The 26,413-nt window shown below is 33.0% G+C and overlaps 1 protein-coding gene across 1 annotated transcript in view; it reads right to left on the bottom strand.

The window, feature by feature from the left end:
• Window positions 1-22,814, bottom strand: part of LOC132714982 (laminin subunit beta-1-like) — a 30,674-nt gene extending 7,860 nt beyond the window's left edge. The window contains 24 exon segments of the mRNA XM_060697939.1: window positions 83-224; window positions 2,417-2,592; window positions 2,859-3,035; window positions 3,527-3,709; window positions 4,241-4,476; window positions 4,836-5,020; window positions 8,175-8,355; window positions 8,569-8,760; window positions 9,618-9,714; window positions 10,208-10,407; window positions 11,165-11,389; window positions 11,723-11,886; window positions 12,241-12,472; window positions 12,670-12,813; window positions 13,320-13,509; window positions 13,838-13,965; window positions 15,911-16,031; window positions 17,627-17,782; window positions 18,169-18,384; window positions 19,434-19,543; window positions 19,849-20,028; window positions 20,598-20,804; window positions 21,612-21,732; window positions 22,644-22,814. Of these exon segments, the coding sequence (XP_060553922.1) occupies window positions 83-224; window positions 2,417-2,592; window positions 2,859-3,035; window positions 3,527-3,709; window positions 4,241-4,476; window positions 4,836-5,020; window positions 8,175-8,355; window positions 8,569-8,760; window positions 9,618-9,714; window positions 10,208-10,407; window positions 11,165-11,389; window positions 11,723-11,886; window positions 12,241-12,472; window positions 12,670-12,813; window positions 13,320-13,509; window positions 13,838-13,965; window positions 15,911-16,031; window positions 17,627-17,782; window positions 18,169-18,384; window positions 19,434-19,543; window positions 19,849-20,028; window positions 20,598-20,804; window positions 21,612-21,732; window positions 22,644-22,736 (4,056 nt within the window). The 5' untranslated portion in view covers window positions 22,737-22,814.
• Between the last annotated feature and the right edge of the window lie 3,599 nt (window positions 22,815-26,413).

The raw sequence follows: 26,413 nt of genomic DNA, 5'->3' as shown, positions 1-26,413 counted from the left end.
TAGAGAGTTGGCCCTTCCCACAATAACCTGAAGCTAAGTTAGTAAACAATCTTGTAAATAAACCAAAAGATCCAATGTATACCTGAGTAAGATCAGTCTGAGCATTTTTGATATCACTATCTGCTGTATCTATAGCTAGTCTAGCTTTGTTCTGTGCCTCCCTTGATCCATTCAAAGCTCTCAACACACCCTGAGCTGTGTCCAATATAGCAGCAGCAGCTTTCCTATCAATCAAATATAACAAGTTACAATATGAAACATGAAATAAAGGGAGCTAATACATAAATACATAATAATTTACCCTCTGGTGAGCTAAAAGTCTGCAAATAAAATACTTAACTTGCAGATAGTGACAGTGATTAGACTTGTCATCAGTATACAGTCTGACCATGCTCTATACTGTTCAGTTTGTAGCCAGTTTTTATATTTTGATACAGAAATCCCTTTAACTCTGAACGGACTGTTCCAAATTGAAAGCAGGGCAATTCCATTATACAAACTTTCACATATTCTAGCTCCCAATCTTTCAACATACTGACAATAAAAACTGAATTCAAATGATAACAGATACCAAACTCTTATTCAAAACTGTTTCAAACCTTCAAAAGAAAATCTGCAACAAAACACTGTTTCCTTTCAAACAAGAGGGCCATGATGGCCCTGAGGTCGCTCACCTGTATATAGCCCCCCCCCCACACACCCATAAGAAGATGTTTCATGCTAAACATCTAAGCTCTAGCTCATTGGGCTTTTTGAAAGAAGATTTTTTAAGTTTTTACTATACACATAATTATAGTTAAAAACAATGACACCCCTGGGGCGGGGCCAGTTTTGACCCCAGGGCTTTTATTTGAACAAACTTTGTAGACACTTACTAGAAGATGGTTCATGCTTAAGATCTAAACTCTAGCTATTTGGGTTTTTTTCAAAAAAGATTTTATGTTTTTGCTATACACATATAAGGAAAATCAATGACCCCTGGGGCGGGGCCAATTTTGACCCCAGGGCTTTTATTTGAACAAACTTTGTAGACACTCACTAGAAGATGTTTCATGCTTAATATCTAAACTCTAGCTATTTGGGTTTTTTCAAAGAAGATTTTTTAAGTTTTTGCTATACACATATAAGGAAAATCAATGACCCCCGGGGCGTGGCCAATTTTAAACCCAGGGCTTTTATTTGAACAAACTTGGTAGACACCTATTTAGAACATGTTTGATGCTAAATATCTTAGCTCTAGCTCTTTGAGTTCTTTAAAAGAAGATTTTTTAAGTTTTTTACTATATGCATATAGGGAAAATCAATGACCCCCTGGGGCGGGGCCAATTTTGACCCCAGGGCTTTTATTTGAACAAACTTGGTAGACACCCATAAGAAGATATTTCATGCTAAACATCTAAGCTCTAGCTCATTGGGCTTTTTAAAAGAAAACTTTTTAAGTTTTTACTATACACATATAGTTAAAACAATGACACCCCTGGGGCGGGGCCAGTTTTGACCCCAGGGCTTTTATTTGAACAAACTTTGTAGACACTTACTAGAAGATGTTTCATGCCTAATATCTAAACTCTAGCTATTTGGGTTTTTTCAAAGAAGATTTTAAGTTTTTGCTATACACATATAAGGAAAATCAATGACCCCCGGGGCGGGGCCAATTTTGACCCCAGGGCTTTTATTTGAACAAACTTTGTAGACACCTATTAGAACAAGTCAATTTGTTTATTTAAGTCTCACTTTTGTACATGTTTGATGCTAAATATCTTAGCTCTAGCTCTCTGAGTTCTTTAAAAGAAGATTTTTTAAGTTTTTACTATATGCATATATAAGGAAAATCAATGACCCCCTGGGGCGGGGCCAATTTTGACCCCAGGGCTTTTATTTGAACAAACTTGGTAGACACTCATTAGAACATGTTTCATGCTAAATATCTTAGCTCTAGCTCTTTGGGTTCTTTAAAAGAAGATTTTTTAAGTTTTTACTATATGCATATAGGGAAAATCAATGACCCCCTGGGGCGGGGCCAATTTTGACCCCAGGGCTTTTATTTGAACAAACTTGGTAGACACTCACTAGAAGATGTTTCATGCCAAATATCTAAGCTCTAGCTCTTAGGGTTTTTTAAAAGAAGATATTTAAAGTTTTTTCTTTCGGTTGCCATGGCAACCAGAGTTCTGCATGGAATTAAATTCTTTGAACAATTTTTAAAGGTGACCACCAAAGGAACATTCCTGTGAAGTTTGGATGAAATTGGCCTAGTGGTTTATGAGGAGATGTCATTTAAAGTAAAAGTTTACGGACGACGGACGGACGGACGACGGAAGCCGGACGAAAAGCGATCACAAAAGCTCACCCTGTCACTTTGTGACAGGTGAGCTAAAAATGCATTTATATGTACAAAGAGACTATAGATTCTTACGATGCGTTGTCTGCCCTTTCCTTCAGTTTTTCAGCGAGTGTGAGATTATCTTGTGTATCCCTGATAATGCCATCAATGTTTTGTAATCCCTGTATTGTACTGTTAATCTCATTAGCTAATTCAGTAATCTGATCTGGTTTCAGTGAAATACTCATAGCTAGAACTTCCTGTGCCATCTGAAAAACATCGGAGAATTTCATGAAATAAAAACATGTACATGACATCTAAATCTTTGTGATAAGCTTTGGTTCCTATGAACAATGCCAAAATTTTATTAACATTTATTTACATTTAAACTGTAAATATCAACCGCTGATGGTTACTAAATTTTAGTATTTTTTTTCATTGAAAGCCTATAAACTTTAAATTGACAGTACAATAAATTAAAGCAGTAATACACAAATTGTGCAGGTTAAGGTATAAATAACTTGACAATAATTACCAGTTCAATATCAGCTGGTGTAGCTCCATCAGTAATCAGGAAATTTCTAATTTCGTCCAGAAGTTGTTCAAGATTAGATCTTGTATTCTCGGACACAAGGCGAGCTTTAGCTGCCTCATCAAATGCCATCTGAGCTTCAGCTTTAGCCATCTGAGACAAGTCATGAGCAGCTGTCACCTATTGGAACATAAATCATGTATTTCTTAGGTGTCGTTTTTTATCTATTCTGTATATGATATACATTTTTTGTAAAAGTGATTTATTTAAGCATCTTATTAAACACTTTGTACAGGAAAGACAAGATTCAAATGCATTCCTTGCTGGTAAAATAAAGTTTACACATTAAAGCTGTAATACTCTCACATATGTAATGATTTTCATTTTAATTCAGAAATTGATCATAATTATGTATTGAAGTAACATTAGGTCAGTTGTTGACGTGTTCTCCATAAAATTTCTTTAACTGTTAACCTGCTTCTACCCATGTTTGCTTATCAGTCTGTACATATTTTAAAATTTTCCCTAAAAAGGACAGCACATTGAAAGATAATTATATAAATCCACTTTAGATAATATACGCAGTTAGGGTTGAAAATTCATTGTAGAACCATCTGTCTTCTATCACTCCTATTATAAAATATTTTGAAAGAATTGTCACAATTCCTTACATTGGTATGTAATCCTCTAGATTTATCTTCCTTGACCTTGAGCAAGGCTTCAGCTTTCATAGCAAGGTCAAGGGCATTATCAGCCTTGGTGACTGCTCCCTTCTCACAGCTTGGTCCACCACATACACCACAGCCACCACCACCACATACATCATCACATGGATCACCTGTACCATCACATACCTACAATATTGTTTATATCACATACCTACAATATTGTTAATATCACATACCTACAATATTGTTTATATCATACACCTACAATATTGTTTATATCATATACCTACAATATTGTTTATATCACATACCTACAATATAGTTTATATCACATACCTACAATATTGTTAATATCACATACCTACAATATTGTTTATATGTCAGCAATGACATTCATTCTCTTAACAACATACATCTAAAATGTAAATTTATCAGCAAACTATAAAACTTACATGTTGTGAACATATCATTACTTCAGGTATTACAAAGTTTTTACAAAAAAAACTGACAATTAAGTAGCCTTAGTAGAAAATAATAAAATTTCAATGTAAAATAAAAAGGTTGAAAGTGTGAAAATGAAATAAACATGCTTAAAATTTTAATCCATTCGAGCTACAGTACTACATTCTTGTACCTGTTTCATTATATATAAGTTGGTATTATAGTCTCTTTATTATTTCACCATATTTCTGTAAAAGTGACATGACACAAACTAACCATGGTATTGATCTCTGTGACTTTACCACTCAGTTCCATTACATCCATGTCCAAGTCTTTCAGGGCATTTTGATTGCTTTGTAAAGTTTTGTTGAAATCCTCCATATTGTCTTCCAGCATTCTTTCCACTCTTTCTCGTGTGTCCTGGGATTCTTGAATGTATCTGTTGGTTCCATCTACCATCATCTGAGCTTCTTGTGACCTACGCTGGGCCTCTCTTGTTATGTTGAAAGCACCTTAAACACATGATTTATGACTTATTACTAAAAAAAAGTACCAAAAACATTTATCTTGTACAAAAAAATGTAAAAATTAATCAAGTTTGATTGATTACTATTCCAAAAACTGCATGCAAATATTTGCTAGTTTAGAGTAACACCTACACATTTCCAGATAGAAACACAATTTTTGTACTGTCATCCACTGTAACTAGCCGAGTGACTTCTAAACATGGAGGAAACTAATATTCCTCATGGCCTACATACCAGACAACAATGTAACTACGCAGCTTTAACCTTTAAACTATGTAAGGATTTTTTGTACAATTAGAGTTTAGCTTAATGTACGAGGTTTTGTATTATGTATATGTTCTAACCTTCAACATCCTGGGCCTGAATATCACTGGCATTTTTCCTCAGTTGTTGAGCTTTCATATTAAGATCTTTAACTCCAATTTGAAGAGCTGCTATACGATTGTTACCACCCTGGATACGTCCCATCGTGTTCTGTAAATCCTCGTCCATGTTGTTCAAATTCTCAACATTTTTTGTTATATTCTCTCTGTTAAAAATTATGTAAATCAAATTGTTAATATATCAATACAGGAGAAAACATAACAAGAGGGCCATGATGGCCCTGAGGTCCCTCATTGGGTTTTTTAAAAGAAGATTTTTAAGTTTTTGCTATAAACATATAAAAGTTTACAGACGGACACACAGGTGAGCTAATAATGAACAAGATTGCATTTGAGAAAAATGCTATGCCACCGCATTAATACAACACTAAATAGTAGTGTAGGAACAGATTTTTTTGTTTCTATACAATTTTGAAGATTGTCATAATGCATAGATCCCTGACCTATCTTATTCTTATTATCAGATTAGTGGTTAAATCTGTTGTTTTACTAAAATAAAAAGATCAGAGTAGAATATATCAATGCACTCGAGTCTAGTGAATTTAGTGGTGAAGGTCATATTTTCACACAGCCTAAATTTCATGACTACATCAAAAGGACAACACAGTAAGACACTTTGTCAAAATCTAGGTCAGCTGAAATCAAAGTTCACTTTACATCTTAATCTGTGCACATGGTTCAAATTTCATAGCTGTACATCAAAGGACAAGAAAGTAGGTCACATCATCAAAATCTAGGTCACCTGATATCAAAGTTCAATTTTACAACTAAAACTGTGCACATGGTCAAAATGTCATTGCTGTACATCAAAGGACAAGAAAGTAGGTCACTGTCCCCTTGGGCAAGGCATAATTTTGACCCAAGGGTTTAATTCAAAACAATTTTGATACAGGTCAAGTCAAATATCTAAGCTATAGCTTTCTCCCATTCAGAAAACATTTCTTTTATTTTCCGTTTTTACTATGTGTACATAATGACAATCACTGCCCCAACATCAAAGCTCTATGCCTTGTACCTTCAAACAAAAATATTTTTTTATTTTTTCACTATATGTACATAATGAAAATCAATGACCCCCGGGGCGGAACCAATTTTGACCCCAGGGCTATAATTTGAACAATCTTGCTAGAGGTTCACTACACAATGTTTCATGCAAAAAATCTTAACTCTAGCCTTTGTAAATTTAGAGAAGATGATTTTTTAAAGTTTTTACTATATACATATAAGGGAAACCTATGGCCCCCGGGGTTGGGCTAATTTTGACACTAGAGGCAAAATTTGAACAACATTGGTAGAGTTCCTATAGATGATATCATTTAACAAATATATTAAAGCTTTAAGCCTTGTACCTTCAGACAATAAGAATTTTTACTATATATATATTGAAAATCAATGACCCCCAGGGCGGGGGCAATTTTGACCCCAGTGCTATAATTTGAACAATCTTGCTAGAAGTTCACTTCACAATGTTTCATGCAAAATATCATACCTCTAGCATTTGTCAATTGCTAGAAGATTTTTTTTTTAATTTTTACTATATACATATAAGGAAAATCAATGAACCCCCGGGCGGGGCCGATTTTGACCCCAGGGCCATAATTTGAACAATCTGGGTAGAGGTCTACCAGACAATGCCTTATGCAAAATATCTAAGCTCTAGGCCTTTTAGGTCTTTACAAGAAGGTATTTTAAGTTTTTACTATATGTACATATAGTGAAAATCAATGACCCCCGGGGCGGGGCCAATTTTGACCCCAAGGCTATAATTTGAACAATCTTGGTAAGGGTCTACCAGACAATTTCTTATGCAAAATATCTAAGTTCTAGGCCTTTTCAGTCTTTACAAGAAGGTATTTTAAGTTTTTACTATATGTACATATAGTGAAAATCAATGACCCCCGGGGCGGGGCCAATTTTGACCCCAAGGCTATAATTTGCACAATCTTGGTAAGGGTCTACCAGACAATGCCTTATGCAAAATATCTAAGTTCTAGGCCTTTTCAGTCTTTACAAGAAGGTATTTTAAGTTTTTACTATATGTACATATAGTGAAAATCAATGACCCCCGGGGCGGGGCCAATTTTGACCCCAAGGCTATAATTTGCACAATCTTGGTAAGGGTCTACCAGACAATGCCTTATGCAAAATATCTAAGTTCTAGGCCTTTTCAGTCTTTACAAGAAGGTATTTTAAATTTGTACTATATGTACATATAGTGAAAATCAATGACACCCGGGGCGGGCCAATTTTGACCCCAGGGCTATAATTTGAACAAACTTGGTAGATATCTACCACACAATGCCTTATGCAAAATATCTAAGCTCTAGGCCTTTTGGGTCTTTACAAGAAGATTTTTTAAATTTATTCTTATAATTCCTTTTGGTTGCCATGGGAACAAGATTTCTGCATGGAATGAAATTCTTTGAACAACTTTGGAACCCCTTCACCCAAGGATCAATCCTGCCAAGTTTGGTTGAAATTGGACCAGTGGTTTTTCACAAGAAGATTTTTTAAGTTCACTATATAATCTATATAACACACACACACACAAACAAACACACACACACACACACAGGTGAATCGCTATATGCCACCGCATCGCAGATGCTGCGGTGGCATAAAAACAATGACCCCCCCCCCCCCCCTTTGGCAGGGCCAATTTTAACCCAAGGGCTTTTACTTGAACAAACTTGGTAGACACCTACAAAAAGAAGTTTCCTGCTTAACAATCTAACCTCTAGCTCATTGGGTTTTTTAAAAGAAGATATTTTAAGTTTTTACTCTACACATATAGTTAAAAACAATGACACCTCTGGGGCGGGGCCAGTTTTAACCCCAGGGCTTTTATTTGAACAAACTTTGTCGACACTTACTAGAAGATGTTTCATGCTTAATATCTAAACTCTAGCTATTTGGGTTTTTTCAAAGAAGATTTTTAAGTTTTTGCAATACACATATAAGGAAAATCAATGACCCCCGGGGCGGGGTCAATTTTGACCCCAGGGCTTTTATTTGAACAAACTTTGTAGACACTCACTAGAAGATGTTTCATGCTTAATATCTAAACTCTAGCTATTTGGGTTTTTTCAAAGAAGATTTTTTAAATTTTTGCTATTATATTTACAGATTCTCAATAAGATTCATTCAGACACTGAATCATACTTCAAAATATCATTAATCAAGCTCTAAAGCTATAACTACATTATTGACACTAATTCAAAATTGGAGACCTAATATATATTTAAGATATACTTAATTTGCTTTTTTTATGGTATACATAATTTGTTTTTTAAGACATACCTAATATTTTTGATCATTTTTTCAAGCTCCTCAACGTCATATGATGACACTCCAGCATTCTCTATAATCTCCCTAATCTCAGCTAGGTTATCCTCCATTACACGGAATTCTTTATCAAACGCCCCAGCAGCGCCCTCTATCTGAATATTTCTGCCTTGTTCAATCAACACCTCTGTCTGACCTAATTATTGAAAACATTTCCACACTCATTAGTTCAAGCTTATGTGATAAAATGAAAAGAAATAAGTAATTAATCTTTCTTACAGAATTATTAAAAATAGATAAAGATAACAAATACAAAAATTATAGTTAGATAATTAATAAAAATATTAAATATAAATAAAAACTTTGAAATATAATATTTATACTAGCAACAGACAACAACAATAATTACCCCTCAGATCTCGGATAATTCTGTCCCAGTTATCGAAGCAGTCTCCACACGGTACACAGTTAGGCAGTTCTCCTGTAGTGCCTCGGTCACATCTATCACATTTGTAGCCACTGATACCTAGTAGACAGACACACTGTCCAGTACGACGGTCACACTGCTGCTGGGACGATCCTTGACCATCACAATCACATGCTGAACAAGACAACAAAATCACGTTAAATACATACATTTATATAGATTTATCAACCAATATGCATAGATCCCTGACATGTCTAATTCTAATTATCAGATTAGTGGATACAATAAGAATTTCATTAAAGCATATTTGTTAACAAAAGAGTACATGTCAATGTCAATGGTTAAATCTATTTGTTATTCAAATTAAAGGTCAGAGTAGGGATCTATCTATTTGTACTGTATATGTAATAAGATATATTTTACATGTTTTTTGATATAGAAGTTTTATGTGAGCCTTCACAGAGGACATCACACTCGATATTCATGTACTACAGGTATAGCAATGAGTTGTATTTAATTATAATGAGGTTGCTATGGTTTAAAGTCACAATGGCACCATACTGGAAATATGACAAGTTTTCAGCTTTACTGGTTGTGGAAGACATTTAGAATCTCTCCATACATTATTTCAGGCATTGACAGATGTCCAAGTAAAACCACTGATCTTCCATGAGCTAGATGAAAAGTTTCATCACATGAAAGATTCAAAAAGACACTAGCTAGACTTGAACTAAAGTGTTGAAGGAAAACTGATCTTAAACTAAGTGCACATGGAGGCCTTTCCATGTAAATCGTTTATTTAAAACATTTCTTGCAACACTGTATTAAAGGCATCTAGTAACTTCACTGTAAATGTTTTACAAAAAAAATTTTATCATGTAAAAATTCATAGAAAGAAAATGAGGTTAACTTAAGCAAGAGAGAGTGTTGTATAATTGACAAGAATTGTTTAAGTTTAGATTTTATTGGCACAGTAATAATGTCTTATAACATTTATTGTAATGTATTGATCATGATAATATAAAACATACGATAACATTCCTCTAATGGATCTCCCCAGAATAGATCTCTACATTCACTACAGGTTCGCCCACCTCTATCTGCTTTACAGTCACACTGTCCTGTCAGCTGAACAACAAAATACAATATACACATGTTATATTATACAACTAATTGGATATATCTTGTACTGTTTTATTAATTGTTTGTCTAATAGCTTCCATGAATTATCATGCTCATCTCATTTTATTGAATGCTTCTGGAAATTGTTCTGTTCATATGCCAAATAAGCAACAGATATTAAAAGAAAACATGTACTTTTTGTTGATCGCAATAAGAAAGAATAAGGTTGTATGCATGTCATAACACAACTTTTTAATTATTTATACTTTTTTATATTCAGTGTAGATTTTTACACATTAGAATGGCAGAATAAGTGATTAGGAAATCTTTTACAATTATTACTTAAGAACACAACAAACACATTTACACCATTTAAAATAAGACTAAATAGGACTAAGAACCTAAAAATTTCAATAACATAATTATGAAGACTTCTCATTTTGAAGCTGTGACATATTATTTCATTTGAATGTGATTCAAATATTTTGTATATTTTTACCTCATTACATTCAATTCCAAATGAACCCTCAGGATCACAGTTACACGATACACTGCCTATGTTTATTGTCATGTTGTAGTATCCGGGAGCGGACATGTCACATTTCTGACCTATCACATTAGGAAGACAGGGGCACTGACCAGTGGTACGGTCACATTCTCCGCCATTAGGGTCAGTTCCAATCGGGTTACAGATGCACTCTATAAAATACAGACATGCTCGTGTTCAACTAGAAATGTGTCCATAGGAAACTTATGCACCAACTCCATTTGTCTATCACAGTGGCATATATTCATACTTATGTATATTTCAAAAAGGTCAAGATATATAATAATACAGTAACATATTAAAAATTAGTATAATAATAAGTTTCATAAACCTATGACTGAAGAAATTCTTGTAATTGATTAGGATTTTACACAGTATCACTGTGACCTTTACATCATGACCTTAAAATCATATGCAGTCATCTAATGGCCATTGGAACTGTTCCTACTAAGTTTAACAAGCCTTGGCTTATTATTAATGATACAAAGATTATACACAAAGATTCAATGTGACCTTGAATCTTGACTAAATAATCACAAAATCAAAAGGATTCATCAACTGGCGACGGGCAATGTCTCTAATATTAAAGTTTAACAAACATAATTTCATTTCATAATAAGTTAATGATCAGACTAGCGTCACTGGGACCTTTAATTTGCAACTCAAAATCAAGAAGGACCATCTAATGGACATGGGTAATATCCCAATTATGCTACATAAATCACAACATAAGCTTTAAGAAGTTGACCAGATAAGGCAAACAGTTACATACTAAGGGATGAACCACCCCATCACAGCAAATTGTCATCCCTGCTCAACAGATGAACAAATTTAAGTAAATTTTCAAGAAATATTCTTTTTGTGTTATGATATTTTAATTAAAAGTCAAGCATATGTAATATTGCCTACCAATACAGTTCTGTGTAAGAGCATTTCCATAGTAACCAGATTGACATTTCTCACAATTGAAACCTTCTGTGTTGAAGAGACATTTGAGACATTCACCAGTCTCGGCATCGCAGTTGCCGATATCGTCCGGGTCAATGTTGCCGTTACAGTCACATGTTTCACATGTACCACCGATCTCTGCTGGGTTGCCAAAGTAATTTTCATCGCATGTTCCACAGTCTGGGCCTACATTAAATAATGTTTCACTTGATCACAACTAAATAAAACATGTATGTGAGATGGTATTTTATCATGCTTAGTATGTTCGTCGGATTTTTACGTAAACCAAATTTATAGCATTTTTAGTGACATTTTAGCAGCCGGTGCACTGTACTGGTCTTCCTGGATAACTAACCGGTAATTACCAATTTCTCCTCAAGTGACTGACTACTAATCACACATGATTTTTAAATCAGTGGTGAGAGGCAAATTACCATGACAAATATTGACAGCTAAACAAAGAAATGAACAAAACATAGGTAAGAGCATTTCAAAACATATCTGATTTATCCAACTTACCTTTGTAACCCAATTCACAGTTGCAGACGACATAATCCAGTCTAGGGTCATGATAACATGTGTCAGCATGTTGGGCAGGATGGTCTGGTCCCCCTGGACACATGCAAGGTTTTACATGGAATACGGTTTAAACCAATACGAATCTTCCATAGTAACCCCATCAATACATCTTACAATAATTACAAAATATTAGATAAAATATAATTATGTCCATAATAAAGAATTAATGTTTTGGTAAAAAAGGTTTAGAATTTAATACAAGTCTAATAAAGATTCTATTATTCAGACTGATCATTATTTTACCCTCAACTGTTTAAAGCAATTTTGTTACTTAGGTTGGAATTTACTTGATAATATCACTTTTAAGGTCAAATAGCTACTTTCAAGCCTTATTGGCGAAAATAAAAAAACCCAGGTGTTGCTAAATGATTTTCGTCATTCACAACTTGAATAATTTAACATTCCTCCTAAGATTCAAGCATAAGTCAACTACAAAATGGCAGTATACATAATTAGCTCACCTTTCACAGTTATGGCCACTTGTGTAATTTGAGCATTCACATTCTCCAGTCAGGTTGTCACAGATTTCTGCATTACCATTACATTGGCACGGTCGACAGTATGGGAAGCCATAAAATCCTGGTTCACATATATCACAGATTCGCTGATGTACATTTGATACACATAGACACTGTCCCGTCTCAATGTCACAGAAATTATCTCTAGCTCCGATAGCATGACAGTTGCAAGCTGGAACATATTGAATATAAAACTGTAAACATGTAATAATGACCCTTTACTTTTTATATTGTGTAACGTTAAAAAATTTTCCTTACTCAATACTTCTGGAACTTTCGTATACAGAAGTCCTAAATAACACACTATTCTTTACAAGCATGTTAAACAAATAAATACTAAATGAATAAATGAGCTAAATATTAACTTACGAGTGCATCCGTTAGGACCAAATCCATAGGTGCCAGGTGCACACTGATCACATCTCCTGCCTACAACATGTGGCTTACATTGACACTGTCCTCCGACTGGGTCACACTCAAAACTCAATGATCCAGTCAAATCACAGTCACAGTCTGAAATAAAAATAAACAGAAACGAAATTTAACAGCTGTAACATTCAAAACAACAAAATCAATCAAATTACGCTCATGTTATAATACTTGATAGTGTTTGACCTCCAAAATTTACATATCGATTTATTTAATGTACATGAAAATTAAAGATGCTCATCAATTTAAATGTAAATTAAGAAATTACAACTTATTGACACAGAAAAATTTACAAAATGTATTATACAAGAACAAAATCAACACTTAGTTAAGCATTATGATTCCATGCTAAACATTCAAATAAAAGGTTGATCAATAAACATGAATACTATAATTTCATAATAATCAGAACTCAAAAAACACTTTGTTATATTGTTGCACCATTCATCCTGACACCTGTCGTCCTAACGAAAGGCCTGGACTTGAAGTTTCAAACATATGAGTTTCTAAGCATGAACCACTTTATTGTACACTTATGCATGCACTTTTACAAACAAGAGACTCAAATATATATTTAGATATATACAAACCTAAAGCTCTATGGTGAATTATGCCAGAAATACTAAACACGTGTTTTCTGCAGAGTTCTGGAAGCTCTGGTCTATGTACATGTAGTTGGAGCTCTCTGCACCTGTATCGGATATACTCATTCTTCATATACTCAGGAAGGCCCGGGCCTTGGAAGATTGGAATACTGTCAGTGCTAGGAACCAAAATAATCTGAAAATGCAAGTTATCATAAAAGTAAAGATCTGATTGTGATTAAAAGTCAACATGAAATATAATGTTCTATCAGTCAATATTTTTTCATCTTACATTTGCAATTTAAAAATTCTGACGTTACTGAAGAACTTTTGTCAGAAATGTACAGAGAAACCCTTAAAAACTTTATCCATCAAAAACCTGCAACAGTTTGAGCCTTACATAAATTGATCACAATGTTTTTTGATATCATCCTACAAAGTTGTTTTGACATAGATATGTTAGCATCAAAATAAGCTAAAGAGAGTAGCTTGCTTAATTAGCTTAATTATAATAATAAACATACAGAGTCTATGAGAGTTGTAGCTTCAGGTGTTAATTGATCACTCTGATATCTTTTAAACTCTATACGTATACTGTAGTTTACACCACTTTCTAGACATGCTGCTGGATCTACTGTCACAAATCTTGCACCTATAAAGTAACAAAATAAAATATTTATTAAATTGTCCTAAAAGTTCCCAATCTAACATCTTGTTAAACAAAAATTTCATAAAGATAACTTGTGACTGGAAACTTTTGCAACAGATGAACATTTGTTTCTAAAAACAAAACTTCTTATAATTTAATAATAATAAATCATCACATTTATTTCCCTTTATACAAATAGGAGCAGATAGACTATACCTATATATTTAAATAGATAATGCCTGTAGAGGCTAGCTATAGCACTATGGTCACTACCATATTTACACATTAATTGTTAACCTAGCAAAACAATAGCAAGTTCTTATATTTTCCTTCTTATCACTCACAATGCCTGTGCTACTCAGTTTTTTGTTTTGTTTTTCTTCGACTGAAAACAATAAACAGCTACTTTTTGTCAGAACAGTTTTCTTACTTCCCTTTAATAAACAAGAAATAACTAGAAATGTGTCATCATGCCACGGATGCCCCCGCATGCAGCCAAAATTTCAGATGGTGCATTAATTTTTTTTTTTCATTTTAAGTTCAAAGCCCTTAAAACTTTTCAATGTTAACACAAACCATTTCCATACAACGTTCAAGGCACTGAAATTATTCAGTCTTAACCTTTAGAAAAAGCATATTGCATATTTGCAGCCAAAATAATGGCTAAAAGAATGAGTGCTGAAACTGAAAGTTCAAAATTTTTCCAACATTCAGGAAAGATAAGTTTGTCTAAAATCATTGAACCACGACCAAATTCAAACTTAAACTGCTTATTCCTAAGATGTATCTATATTATTTTCAAAGTGAAAGGAACATAACTCTGCCAAAAAAACATCAAACCCTGACCAAATTCCAACTTGACCTGCCCATTCCTTTGACATATCCATATGTCAAATTAAAATTTAAAATGTAACACTGTTAGGTAGATAATGAACAGAAACTGTATATTTTCATATTAATTTTCAAAGTGAAAGGGGCATTACTCTGCCAAAAATCATTGAACCATGACCAAATTCGAACTTGGCCTGGGCATTCCAGAAACATATCCATATGTCAAATTTGAGTTGAATGTGTTGTACCATTGGGAGATAATAAACGGAAAACTGAAAATTTCATATTACTTTCAAAGTGAAAGGGGCATAACTCTGCAAAAATCATTGAACCATGACCAAATTTGAAACTTGACCTGCGCATTCCATTGACGCATCCATATGTCACGTTTGAGTTGAATGTGTTGTACCTTGAGGGAGATAATGAACGGAAACTGAAAATTTCATATTATTGTCAAAGTAAAAGGGGCATAACTCTACCAAAAATCATCGAACCACGACCAAATTTGAACTTGACCTGCGCATTCCTTTGACGCATCAATATGTCAAGTTTGAGTTGATTGTGTTGTACCGTTGGGGAGATAATGAACGGAAACTGAAAATTTCATATTATTTTCAAAGTAAAAGGGGCATAACTCTGCCAAAAATCATCGAACCATAACCCAAATTCGAACTTGACCTGTATTTTCTCATAACATATCCATATGTCAAGTTTGAGTTGAATGTGTCCAAACCGTTCTTGAGATAATGAACGGAAACTGAAATTTCATATTATTTTCAAAGTAAAAGGGGCATAACTCTGCCAAAAATCATCGAACCATGACCAAATTCGAACTTGACCTGTATTTTCTCATGACATATCCATGTGTCAAATTTGAGTTGAATGTGCCCAACCGTTCTTAAGATAATGAACGGAAACTGATGATGACGGAATGACAGAATGACGGAAGGACGGAAGGACGGAAGGATGGAAGGACGGAAGGACGGAAGGACGGAAGGACGGAATGACGGAACAGGGTAACACTATATGCCCCGGCCATTACATGGCGGGGGCATAAAAACATTTGATTGTATATTTTACACATATTGTTTAAATACACAAGAATCAGGATAATTACCAGTCTGTAATGAGGTGGCTTTACTATCATCTTGAGGTATAGCATTTGCACACGGGCCATCGGGGTCAGTCGGTCCATCACGTATAACAGTGACCCTTATATCCTCCCATCTTTCCGGCATCTATAACAACAAACAACATTACATGATATAACCATGGTTCTTTCATTTAGTTTATCATATTACTTGTTTATTATATTACTGTATTATTACATTTGCTATATTATTACACTACTTTAGTATATTTACTCTTACAAGCCATTCATTATTTCATTTTCATGACTGACATTATTCTCATCAGAACATTCTCTATTTATCTTTATCTAAAATAATAAAGAAATCTTGTAATTTCAAGTCTACAGACTTATATTACAATAAACATCGGACAACATATAAAGCTCAATTTAAATACAAACAAAATTAAAATACAACAAATAAGAATACAAACAAAAAGTAAAGAAGTATAACATAGAAGTTAACATTCACTAACCCTCACATACCCAAAATTATCAGACAAGCAACATATAACACAGTCACATTATCAATTATAAATGGGAAATATTATAAATCTTGTTTTAATCACTCTGAAAAAATAATAATTCTATTTTTTCTTCTTTTTTTTCTATTTTGTTAAGGGGAGGTAATTAGAAGCTTTTCAAAGCAACCAACTACAAATTCTGATATTTTAATGTACAAGTAAATATCTAAGCTTCATCTTAAAATATACTTTCAATCATGAATCCTACAGTCAGTCCCTCACATTTCTGTACAATAGATTTGACCAGCTTTAATTGTAAGATTGATCATTTAGTTTAAGGAACTTCAAAATTAAAATACAAACATTGTACAGGAAATCAGTATAGATTATGGGTAACAACATACTTGTCACAAATGTTTTGCTTCTTAACTCTTAATTACTTCTTAAATACTTACTATTCTTCTTTTGTATTTGTTCTTAAATACTTGTTTTCTTTCAAATTTAATCAATGTAGTTCAGTATGTTATATTTACTTATTTATATTTTAACTGTCAATCAATATAGTTGTTTTTCTATATTGTCATTCTTTATTTCAGCTAAAATGTATTCTTTGTATGTATTTGGGATATTTTGGCCATCCTTCTTTATATTTGTAAATGGTCAAAGGTATTTTGTATGACGAGATACCAATAAACCTGAAACTTAAACTTGTTATATAGCCCTGTCATAATTACTGCTGACACTTTAAAGAGTAAAGTATTTCACCAAGTAAAGTATTTTAGTTTTCAAGTCATATATATGAATGAACCATCTTCCCTGATAAAACATGCACAAATTAAGTAACAATCTTACCTTTATATCACATTCTTAGATAGCATAACAATCATATAAATATAGTTTCACTTGTGTTCTTGTTTACATGTACAAATTAATATCTTATGTCAAACGCTTACCAAGAAATGAATTTTTTCTTTTAAAATAAGTTACATATTACATTTGATGTACTGTCTAATCAAGTTAATCTTTTACCCATTAATCTCATGGGCATCAAATTTGTTGATTTTGTCAGATTTACTTTAATTACTTTCACCTTTAAAGCAAAATAAATTGAATTTCATTACTCAAAAACTTAAAAACTAAGTGCACACACCTTTCCTTCACTATTAAAATCTGTTTTGCTGTTGTTTTTGTTGTTATTTTTTTAATACAAAAATGTTTAAAAAAAGCTTTTATCACTTACTCTTGGATCATATCTGATGACAATATCGTAGTTCATGGGGAAATCAACAACAATACCAGAAAACTCGAGGGCATCACCTTCCATAATCTTCATATAGCCAGGTCCAGTCCAACTAGTGTATTCAGGTACAGGTTCACGAATATAAACTCTAGTGTTCTATATAAATATTTCAATATATTGTTATTTCTTTCAATCAAACAATTTAATAAGTTTCCGGGGGCTTTATAAACATGGCATAAACAGACCAGTATTCTATTTCAAATTAAGACCAAGAAATTATTTTGTTAACAAATAAAAGATCATTTCCCTAACCAATTATAAACAACCATTAATCATAAACACTATCAGAAATTTTCTTTTTAAAACAAGGACTGGAAATGTTTGTTATTTCACACCAAGGTAGTCAAAGTTTTTATAATCTAGCATGGTGTGTCATTTAAATGCTCTGGAGTTTGGATTACAAGAATCTTAAGTCCTGTACCTGCTTTATTATACCAAAACAGAAATGATTTTTGCCTAAAATGAAGGGAATTTTTACACACCCCATAGCCTTTAGCAAATTCAGCTTCATAAGTGTATAGATCCATTCTAGTAAAGTAATATCCTGGTTGTACTTGGTGACACTGACGGCCCTGGATGTTTGGTTTACATGAACATTGCCCATTGGTTACATTACAGCTGTCTCCCATAGCTCCGCCCACATCACAGTCACATGGTCTACAACCATTCAAATCATTGCTCATACCCCAGTAACCTGGCTGTAAATAAAGTGATATGTTTAATACAAAATGTCAAAATATAATACACTTGGTAAGTATATCAGTATCATGTTGTTTGTTTAATTGTTTAATAGGTTTGCTACCCAACATATATAGGTCATATGTGACGTTCCGCTTTACTGTGAGAAGATCACTTATTTCAGCACCACGGGCCTCAGTAGAACACCAAATTCCCTAACTAGGATAGCTCCTCATGAAAGAACAAGTCCCTGTCTGGATTCGAACCCACAGTGGTGACTGGCAAGTGGTTTGAAGTCAACGACCTTAACCACTCGGCCACGAAAGCCCCGTATCATGTTGTGGTATCTTTATAAAACTACATGTATCATTGTAATTGATAATCATCATAAATAATATTAAATATGTATATAACCTTCAGAATCATGATTATTATTATCATAATGTACTGAATTATAAACCTGAGCTTTATTGATAAGGCTTACAAACATGCTATTCATAAATTCTTTAACATTAAACCACAAACATACACTCAACCTAGTCAGTTGTTTTTACATAAGATAGCTTTATTTAGCAAGTTATCACCTTAAAAAGCAATGGTGTATGTTACAGCTTATTAAGTACCTAAATTTATAACTTATATGCTATCAAAATTTGTAATCAAATTTAAAACAGGTAAATTATCATCTTTCTTAAACAAATTTTGCTGGTTTGGCTATAAATGTACAAATATATCTATAAAAGCTAAAATATTTTTTCTGTAATAAAATTTCAAAACTCAATTTACTTTAATGCGTTTATAAATTGATATTGGCCGCCGGCCCATTACAACAATATATACATTATGATACAATTTCTTGACTAGTGCCAGTATAGATACTAATCATTATAAATGATAACATGTTCTTATACAATAATTACATTTTTTAAATTTGTATGGAGTATATTTAACCGTAGGCAAAATCCCTGAATTGAAATCACAATAGTTATAAAACAATTTTGATGAAATAGTTTAAAACTTTAATGCATCAATTTAACACAGCAGGTATATGATATTATTGCTCACTTACATAACATTCATCACAATTCTTGCCAGTAACATAACGTTTACATGTACAGTATCCAGAGTACTGGTCACAGCCAAAGTTCTCCAGTGTTCCCATTGGGTTACATGTACATGCTGAAAGCATAAAATAAATCAATCTGAATGAGTATGAATAAAATATAGTAACTTCAAAACTTTGTTTTTGTGCTGTGGATGTTTTGAAATTCTTGATAAAATTAAACAGCTTATCATGTTTGTTTGAGTATTGAGATCAGCTTAAGCCAGTGCTAAGGGGTTTGGACAGAAGCTTGCATTTACCACTTATGTCCAAGAACAGGGTGAATCAAACCAAGCCTGCAACTTTTTTTCAATTTTGGCATGCTGGTCAGTATTCAAGTTTTAATTTCATATATCTTAAAGAATTTATAATTTCAGTGTACCTTCACATCCATCAGGGTTATCATCCTGCATGTTCCAATATCCCTCCATACACTGATCACAACGACGACCATCTACGTATGTTTTACATATACACCTGCCAGCTTCCAAACCAAGATCTTCATCATTACGATTCTCACATTCACCATCATACATGGAACCAGTCGGGTCACAGTCACACGCTGAAACACAGTCAAAATATTAACTCTTTAAAACTATAAACGAATAAAAAACATTTTGTATGAAATGGATTCAGTTCTACTCACCTAACAATACCAGCAAACAGAATTGCTTTCGAGTGAAAAAGGCTATAAACCACTAAATATCTGTAAATAAAATCAGATTTGTATTTAAAGTAAGTATAAAACTTTATTAATCAGAATTAGGATCAATAGCAAATATTTGTTCCATATGAGATAACTATTAATTGTATCATAGTTTGGGGACCTTTCTGTTAAAAATGTGTCAAGAGTTAAATCGTATACATATACATGCACAGTGCATTAACTATAGTGCAGGTATTAGTACCCGCATTCCAGAGCATGCCTATTGATTAGCTAATATTTGCTGGGGTTTACTTATTGTGACCGAAGAGAAAGGGAAAGCGATAGAAATGTCATTTTCAGATGCTCGTTCATTGGTTCCTTTTTTTCTAGGGTTTCATATTTTGACAATAAAGGCTACCAAACTTTTGACTAATGTGATAAATGGCTTAACAAACTTTAATGTAAATACATCATCTTGAACTTACCTTGACATATTTCAGGATCTCTGGGGTCTCTGTTTGGATCCTGATAGAAAAATGGGCGACATTCCTGGCACTGACGTCCCATAGTATTATGCTGACAGTCATCACAAACACCACCGCTCCATTCTGTACCATTGCTGTCCCGACCAGTCAACTCCCATACACCGGCGTCAAAATGACATGATGTAGCATGGTTATAACATTCACATCCTGTAACATAACAGTTGCTGTTATAATATATTGTATAAAACTCCTTTAAACATTGTTGTACACAAAACCATTAAACATTGTTAAAAAAAAAAAAAAAAAAGATTTAAACTTTGATGTGCACAAAACCTATGAACACTGATGTACACAAAACCTTTCAAAAATGTTGTTAACAAAACCTTTAATCATTGTTTAACAGATAACTTTTAAACATTGTTTTAATATACAAAAACCTTCAAACATTGTTGTGATAAAAATATTTAACATTGTTGTACACAAAACCTTTAAACACTGTAGCAACACCACAGGGATTTTTTCAAGGATTTTGGGAACACGACCCATACCCATGGAATTGGGAATTTCAGCGTTGTTTTGTTAAAAATTGGGAAAAAAATGCATGACTGAAATTTTGCAGTGGTTAACTGGATGCAAACAATTACTGTCTTTGATGGCATCTTCCAAGATTTAAGCACTATTACAGTGAGGAAGCCCTTATTTGCAAAGATTTTAGAACTTTTATTCAATATTTTTATTTTGTAACTTTCAATTGGGAATTTTTTCCTGTGGATTGGGAAAATAATATACTATTTTCAATTGGGAATATGACCCAATAACGGCTATAAAATAAGCCAAAAGAAATCCCTGCACCATTAGTAAAAATCTTGCATTCAAATAAAATGTACAAAATAAATGTCAAGTGATGAAATTTTGAGTTTTATCACAAAGTTAGCTTTCAAAAATTGTGTATCATTTTTTCCAAGCAAAAAAACATTTAGTGGTGTTTAATCTATAGATTACAATAGTCCTTACTTTTACATGCATTAGGTTCAGATGTTCTGGCAGGTCTCCAAGGAGCATCGTTGTAGAAATCTAAACATTGTTCACAGTTCAAACCTTTCGTGTTGTGGGTACACTCACACTGACCATTTACCTACAAACATAAAATGGTACAAAAATTATACACCTGGAATCAACAGTATAAAGCCTGACCCCCTGACCAAAGCCCTAACTGGGGTGTAAGCATGCTCCATCCTATGCTAGTGGTATAAACTGCTGGTTTCAAGTCACAACTATACTTCAATAAATAGTTCAGCTTTATCAAACTTATTAAGAGCATAAAAATACTTCACTTATATCATCAGTAATGAATGAATCTATTATGCAACTAGTATTAGGAAACAGGAATAACGATATCAAGCACCTAGCCACTAATTATCACACATTTTACAGATTTACCACTAAAACTGAATCTCCTCATACCATGAAATTATATAGTATATACCCAACAAGATTTAAAAAAAAATAAAAAAATTTAAATTTGAGCTGAGCATTGTGACAGGTATTCAATACAGCCAGTGACGAACAATCTCCATTAATCATTCCATTACCAAAATATTCACGACAGCTAAATAATAATATTAAATTTCAAAATATAGTTTTATATTACTGACTAGAGGTGTACGATATGAAATATATCTAGTTTCTGTGACATGGGTCAATAAATTACATCTACAGATAATAAACACACACGCTTTCCATACACTTGTTGTAGCACATGCCAGTTGCTGGATTAAAATAGGCCATCTGGTTCATTATAACAATCTTAATTTCTAAAATGCCACCCAAAATTTCAATACTATAGACTATCACTTGGAAAACTATTAGACTATCGCTTATTATGTGATAAAAATGAAATATTTCAAAAAAAAATTACCAACAGCTTAGAAATTCGTACTCTGTACTACAGCTGTGTTTGTTTGTTTGTCTGTTCTTGGTTGTTGTTTTTTTTGCTACAAGTGTATACAACATTTCTCTGTTTTCTACAATATCTATAATACATACCATACTTGGGTTATTAGCGTAACCATCAACTGGGATACACCTCGAGGCGTGACCGTAACAAGAACAACTTCCTCTCACTGTCATATCATACATAGAATAGTAATATTTCTCCTTAATATCCTGTCTGCCATCAAATACTATATCACCTGAAATATATAAATATATATCTATATTGTACTGCCATCAAATACTATATCACCTGAAATATATATCTATATTGTACTGCCATCAAATACTATATCACCTGAAATATATAAATATATATCTATATTGTACTGCCATCAAATACTATATCACCTGAAATTTATAAATAATTATCTATATTGTACTGCCATCAAATACTATATCACCTGAAATATATATCTATATTGTACTGCCATCAAATACTATATCACCTGAAATATATAAATAATTATCTATATTGTACTGCCATCAAATACTATATCACCTGAAATTAATAAATAATTATCTATATTGTACTGCCATCAAATACTATATCACCTGAAATATATAAATATATATCTATATTGTACTGCCATCAAATACTATATCACCTGTAATATATATCTATATTGTACTGCCATCAAATACTATATCACCTGAAATATATAAATAATTATCTATATTGTACTGCCATCAAATACTATATCACCTGAAATTAATAAATAATTATCTATATTGTACTGCCATCAAATACTATATCACCTGAAATATATAAATATATATCTATATTGTATTGTGTAATGTACCATTACGTATAGTAAGCCTGACAATATACTGCTGGTTAATCATTTTCAGTTTCAGCAGGTTACGGGTTAACAGTTGCCAGGGTTATAAAATTCCTTTCCTATAACTTTTATGTATGATTTAATAAATTAAGGGTTTTCATTTTCATTTTAAGCAACAGATGTGCAAAAAAACAAGCGATTTGGCCAAGGGTCAAGGGTGATATTTTAATAAAGTAGCTGAAAATACAACCAATTTCAGTAACATTTTAACTGGTGATATGGATCACAAACCGTCACAGAATAAGGAGTTTACTTTTATATTTAAACTACACATATACATGTTTAAAGGTCTTCTACTATTTTGTACTTCATGGGTATACAACCTGAAATAATCTCTATAATAACAATATAAGCAAGTTGGATTAGCTATTGAGTTATTAATGATACTTGAAAAAATCAGTGTAAATATATCATTGTAAAGTCATAAAACATGACACACAGAACAATGTATACATTGTACATGACAGAAATTTATCATTTATATAAAACTTTCCTAACAAGTTATAGGTTTTTATTTAGATAAAATCTGTTTTTAATTTCACTTTCCTTTAGGATAAGACTTCAGGGTAAAACAAACCAATAATTGAAGTTATACACAAAGTTGGCAGGAGTTTAATTTCAATTTCAATTAATGAACAAAATCCTGCATAATGTAAAGATAAATAAGAACATTATAGTAGTGGGTATACAAGGTATTAAATAGAATCTATCACATTAATCATATTCTCTTATAATTTATGACCAAAAAACCCCAAACATTTTTGTCTACAATCATTTAGTTGGATGCAATTTCACAGAAAATGATTCAATACAAAAAATGAGAAGGCCTGGATCATGATGTTGTTCGTTGTTTTCACTTTGAATCATAGCAGTAAGCCATATTGTATTTGCCATAGAACAGTTTAGCCATTGTATCTTTCCTGGGCAGGCTATCTAGCAGTTTACCAGTACAAGTTGCCTTCACTTTCACAAGGAACTGATAACTTTGTACATGCCAGAGCAGAGACTGAAAGCAACCTGCATTGTCCAGGAATCCAACTCGGCTCTTCTGATCTACCTATTGAGCTAACCAAATGGTACCAAAGGCCTGGATCACATTATGGTTTTACAAAATTGAAATTATACAAACAAGAGCCATGTCAACATGGCCATCCCCCGCCGAATGTGTTTGCTCATTGGAAGAATGTATATGTAGTAGAGCAGAATAACTCCATTTTAAGAGGTCTTTTGGTAATGAAAACTGATGGCTATAGTGATTACAGATTTGAAACCTATGTGAATACTGATGGCTGAAAATAACAAAGGGCAATTACTGAAAAATAATGCAGAGTAGGTTATCATTCTTGTGTGCTGCATTCCTCCTCAGTAAAATCTATCCACCTATGAAGTTTCAAGTTGATACCTCAAATACTTTTTGAGAAAAAAATTGAATTGAAAAATTAAGTATGAAAAATAACAAAGGGCAATAACTCAAAAATTATAAAAGGTAGAGTTATCATTCTTGTGCAGTGCACACCTCCTGAGTGAGATCTATGCACCTATGAAGTTTCATTTTGATATCTCAAAGGCTTTTTGAGTTATGCTCTGGACAAAAATTAATTTTGAAAAATAACAAAGGGCAATAACTCAAAAATAATGCAGGGTAGAGTTGTCATTCTTAAGCACTGCACTCCTCCTCAATGAGATCCATCCACCTTTGAAGTTTCAAGTTGATACCTCATATACTTTTTGAGATAAGCTCTGGACAAAATAGCATAAAAAACAAAGGGCAATAACTCAAAAATTGTATAGGAAAGAGTTATCATTCTTGCGCACAACATTTCTCCTCAATAAGATCTATCCACCTATGACATTTCATGTTGATATCTCAAACACTTTTTGAGTTATGCTCCACTCAGGTGAAAAATTAGGTATGAAAAATAACAAAGGGCAATAACTCAAAAATTATGAAAGTTAGAGTTATCATTCTTGTGCACTGCACACCTCCTGAGTGAGATCTATGCACCTATGAAGTTTCATGTTAATATCTCATAGGAGTTATGCTCTGGACAAAAATCAATTTTGAAAAATAACAAAGGGCAATAACTCAAAAATCATGCAAGGTAGAGTTATTATTCTTGTGCACTGCACTCCTCCTCAATGAGGTCTATCCACCTATGAAGTTTCAAGTTGATAACTCAAATACTTTTAGAGATATGCTCCGGACAAAAATGTCGGACGGAAGGACGGACGGAAGGACGGAAGGTCGGACGGACGGAGACTATTAAGTTTTGACTATTTGAGCAATTTGTATATGTAGTAAATATACACTCAAACAAAATTTTCAGCTCTAGGTAATTTGCTTATAAACTTGTCTGACATTTTCTATCAACATATCCAGATCTCAAACTAAAATTAAACAAACTAGTCAAGATATCCAATGTGAGAAGCATGTGCAGCCTGACCGAAACTTGGACCCAAAACCCTCAGAATACCATACCAAAGCTCTACAGGTTGAGCTATCACTTACACATTCTCTCCTCTAATAAGTGAACAGTTCTAGACCATAATGAAGGTATTGGATGTTTGACATGGTTGTTGTAGTCTTGTAATGGCTACTCTAACACATAAGATTTGAACTTGCAAGAATAACCTTTCTCCCAACCAATTCTAGTATAACTGAGGCAGGTACAACATTTACAAGAAATATTTTAGCTCTAGGTATAATGGCATAAAAACTGCTAGCATTATAAATTTCTGACTTGTGTGTTTTTGCAGGAATCTGCAGTCTGTTCAAACAATAAACAATCTATCATCACATTATTGCAGACATAAACTGATAAATTCACTTCCACTGTGCTCTTACAATACTCTTATACCTGGTAAATTCACTCAAGATACAGGATATTATATAAAATGTTTTCAGTGCACACAAGCATCTCTATTAGACACTGCCTAGTCTGTCCGACATAAGACATTAACAGATTAACATATTTTAAACCT

This window comes from Ruditapes philippinarum, unplaced genomic scaffold (genome assembly GCF_026571515.1).
Source record: "Ruditapes philippinarum isolate M1 unplaced genomic scaffold, ASM2657151v2 ctg355_1_1_1_1, whole genome shotgun sequence".
Classification (NCBI taxonomy): Eukaryota; Metazoa; Mollusca; class Bivalvia; order Venerida; family Veneridae; genus Ruditapes; species Ruditapes philippinarum.
This window is presented reverse-complemented; position numbering and strand designations above follow the sequence as displayed.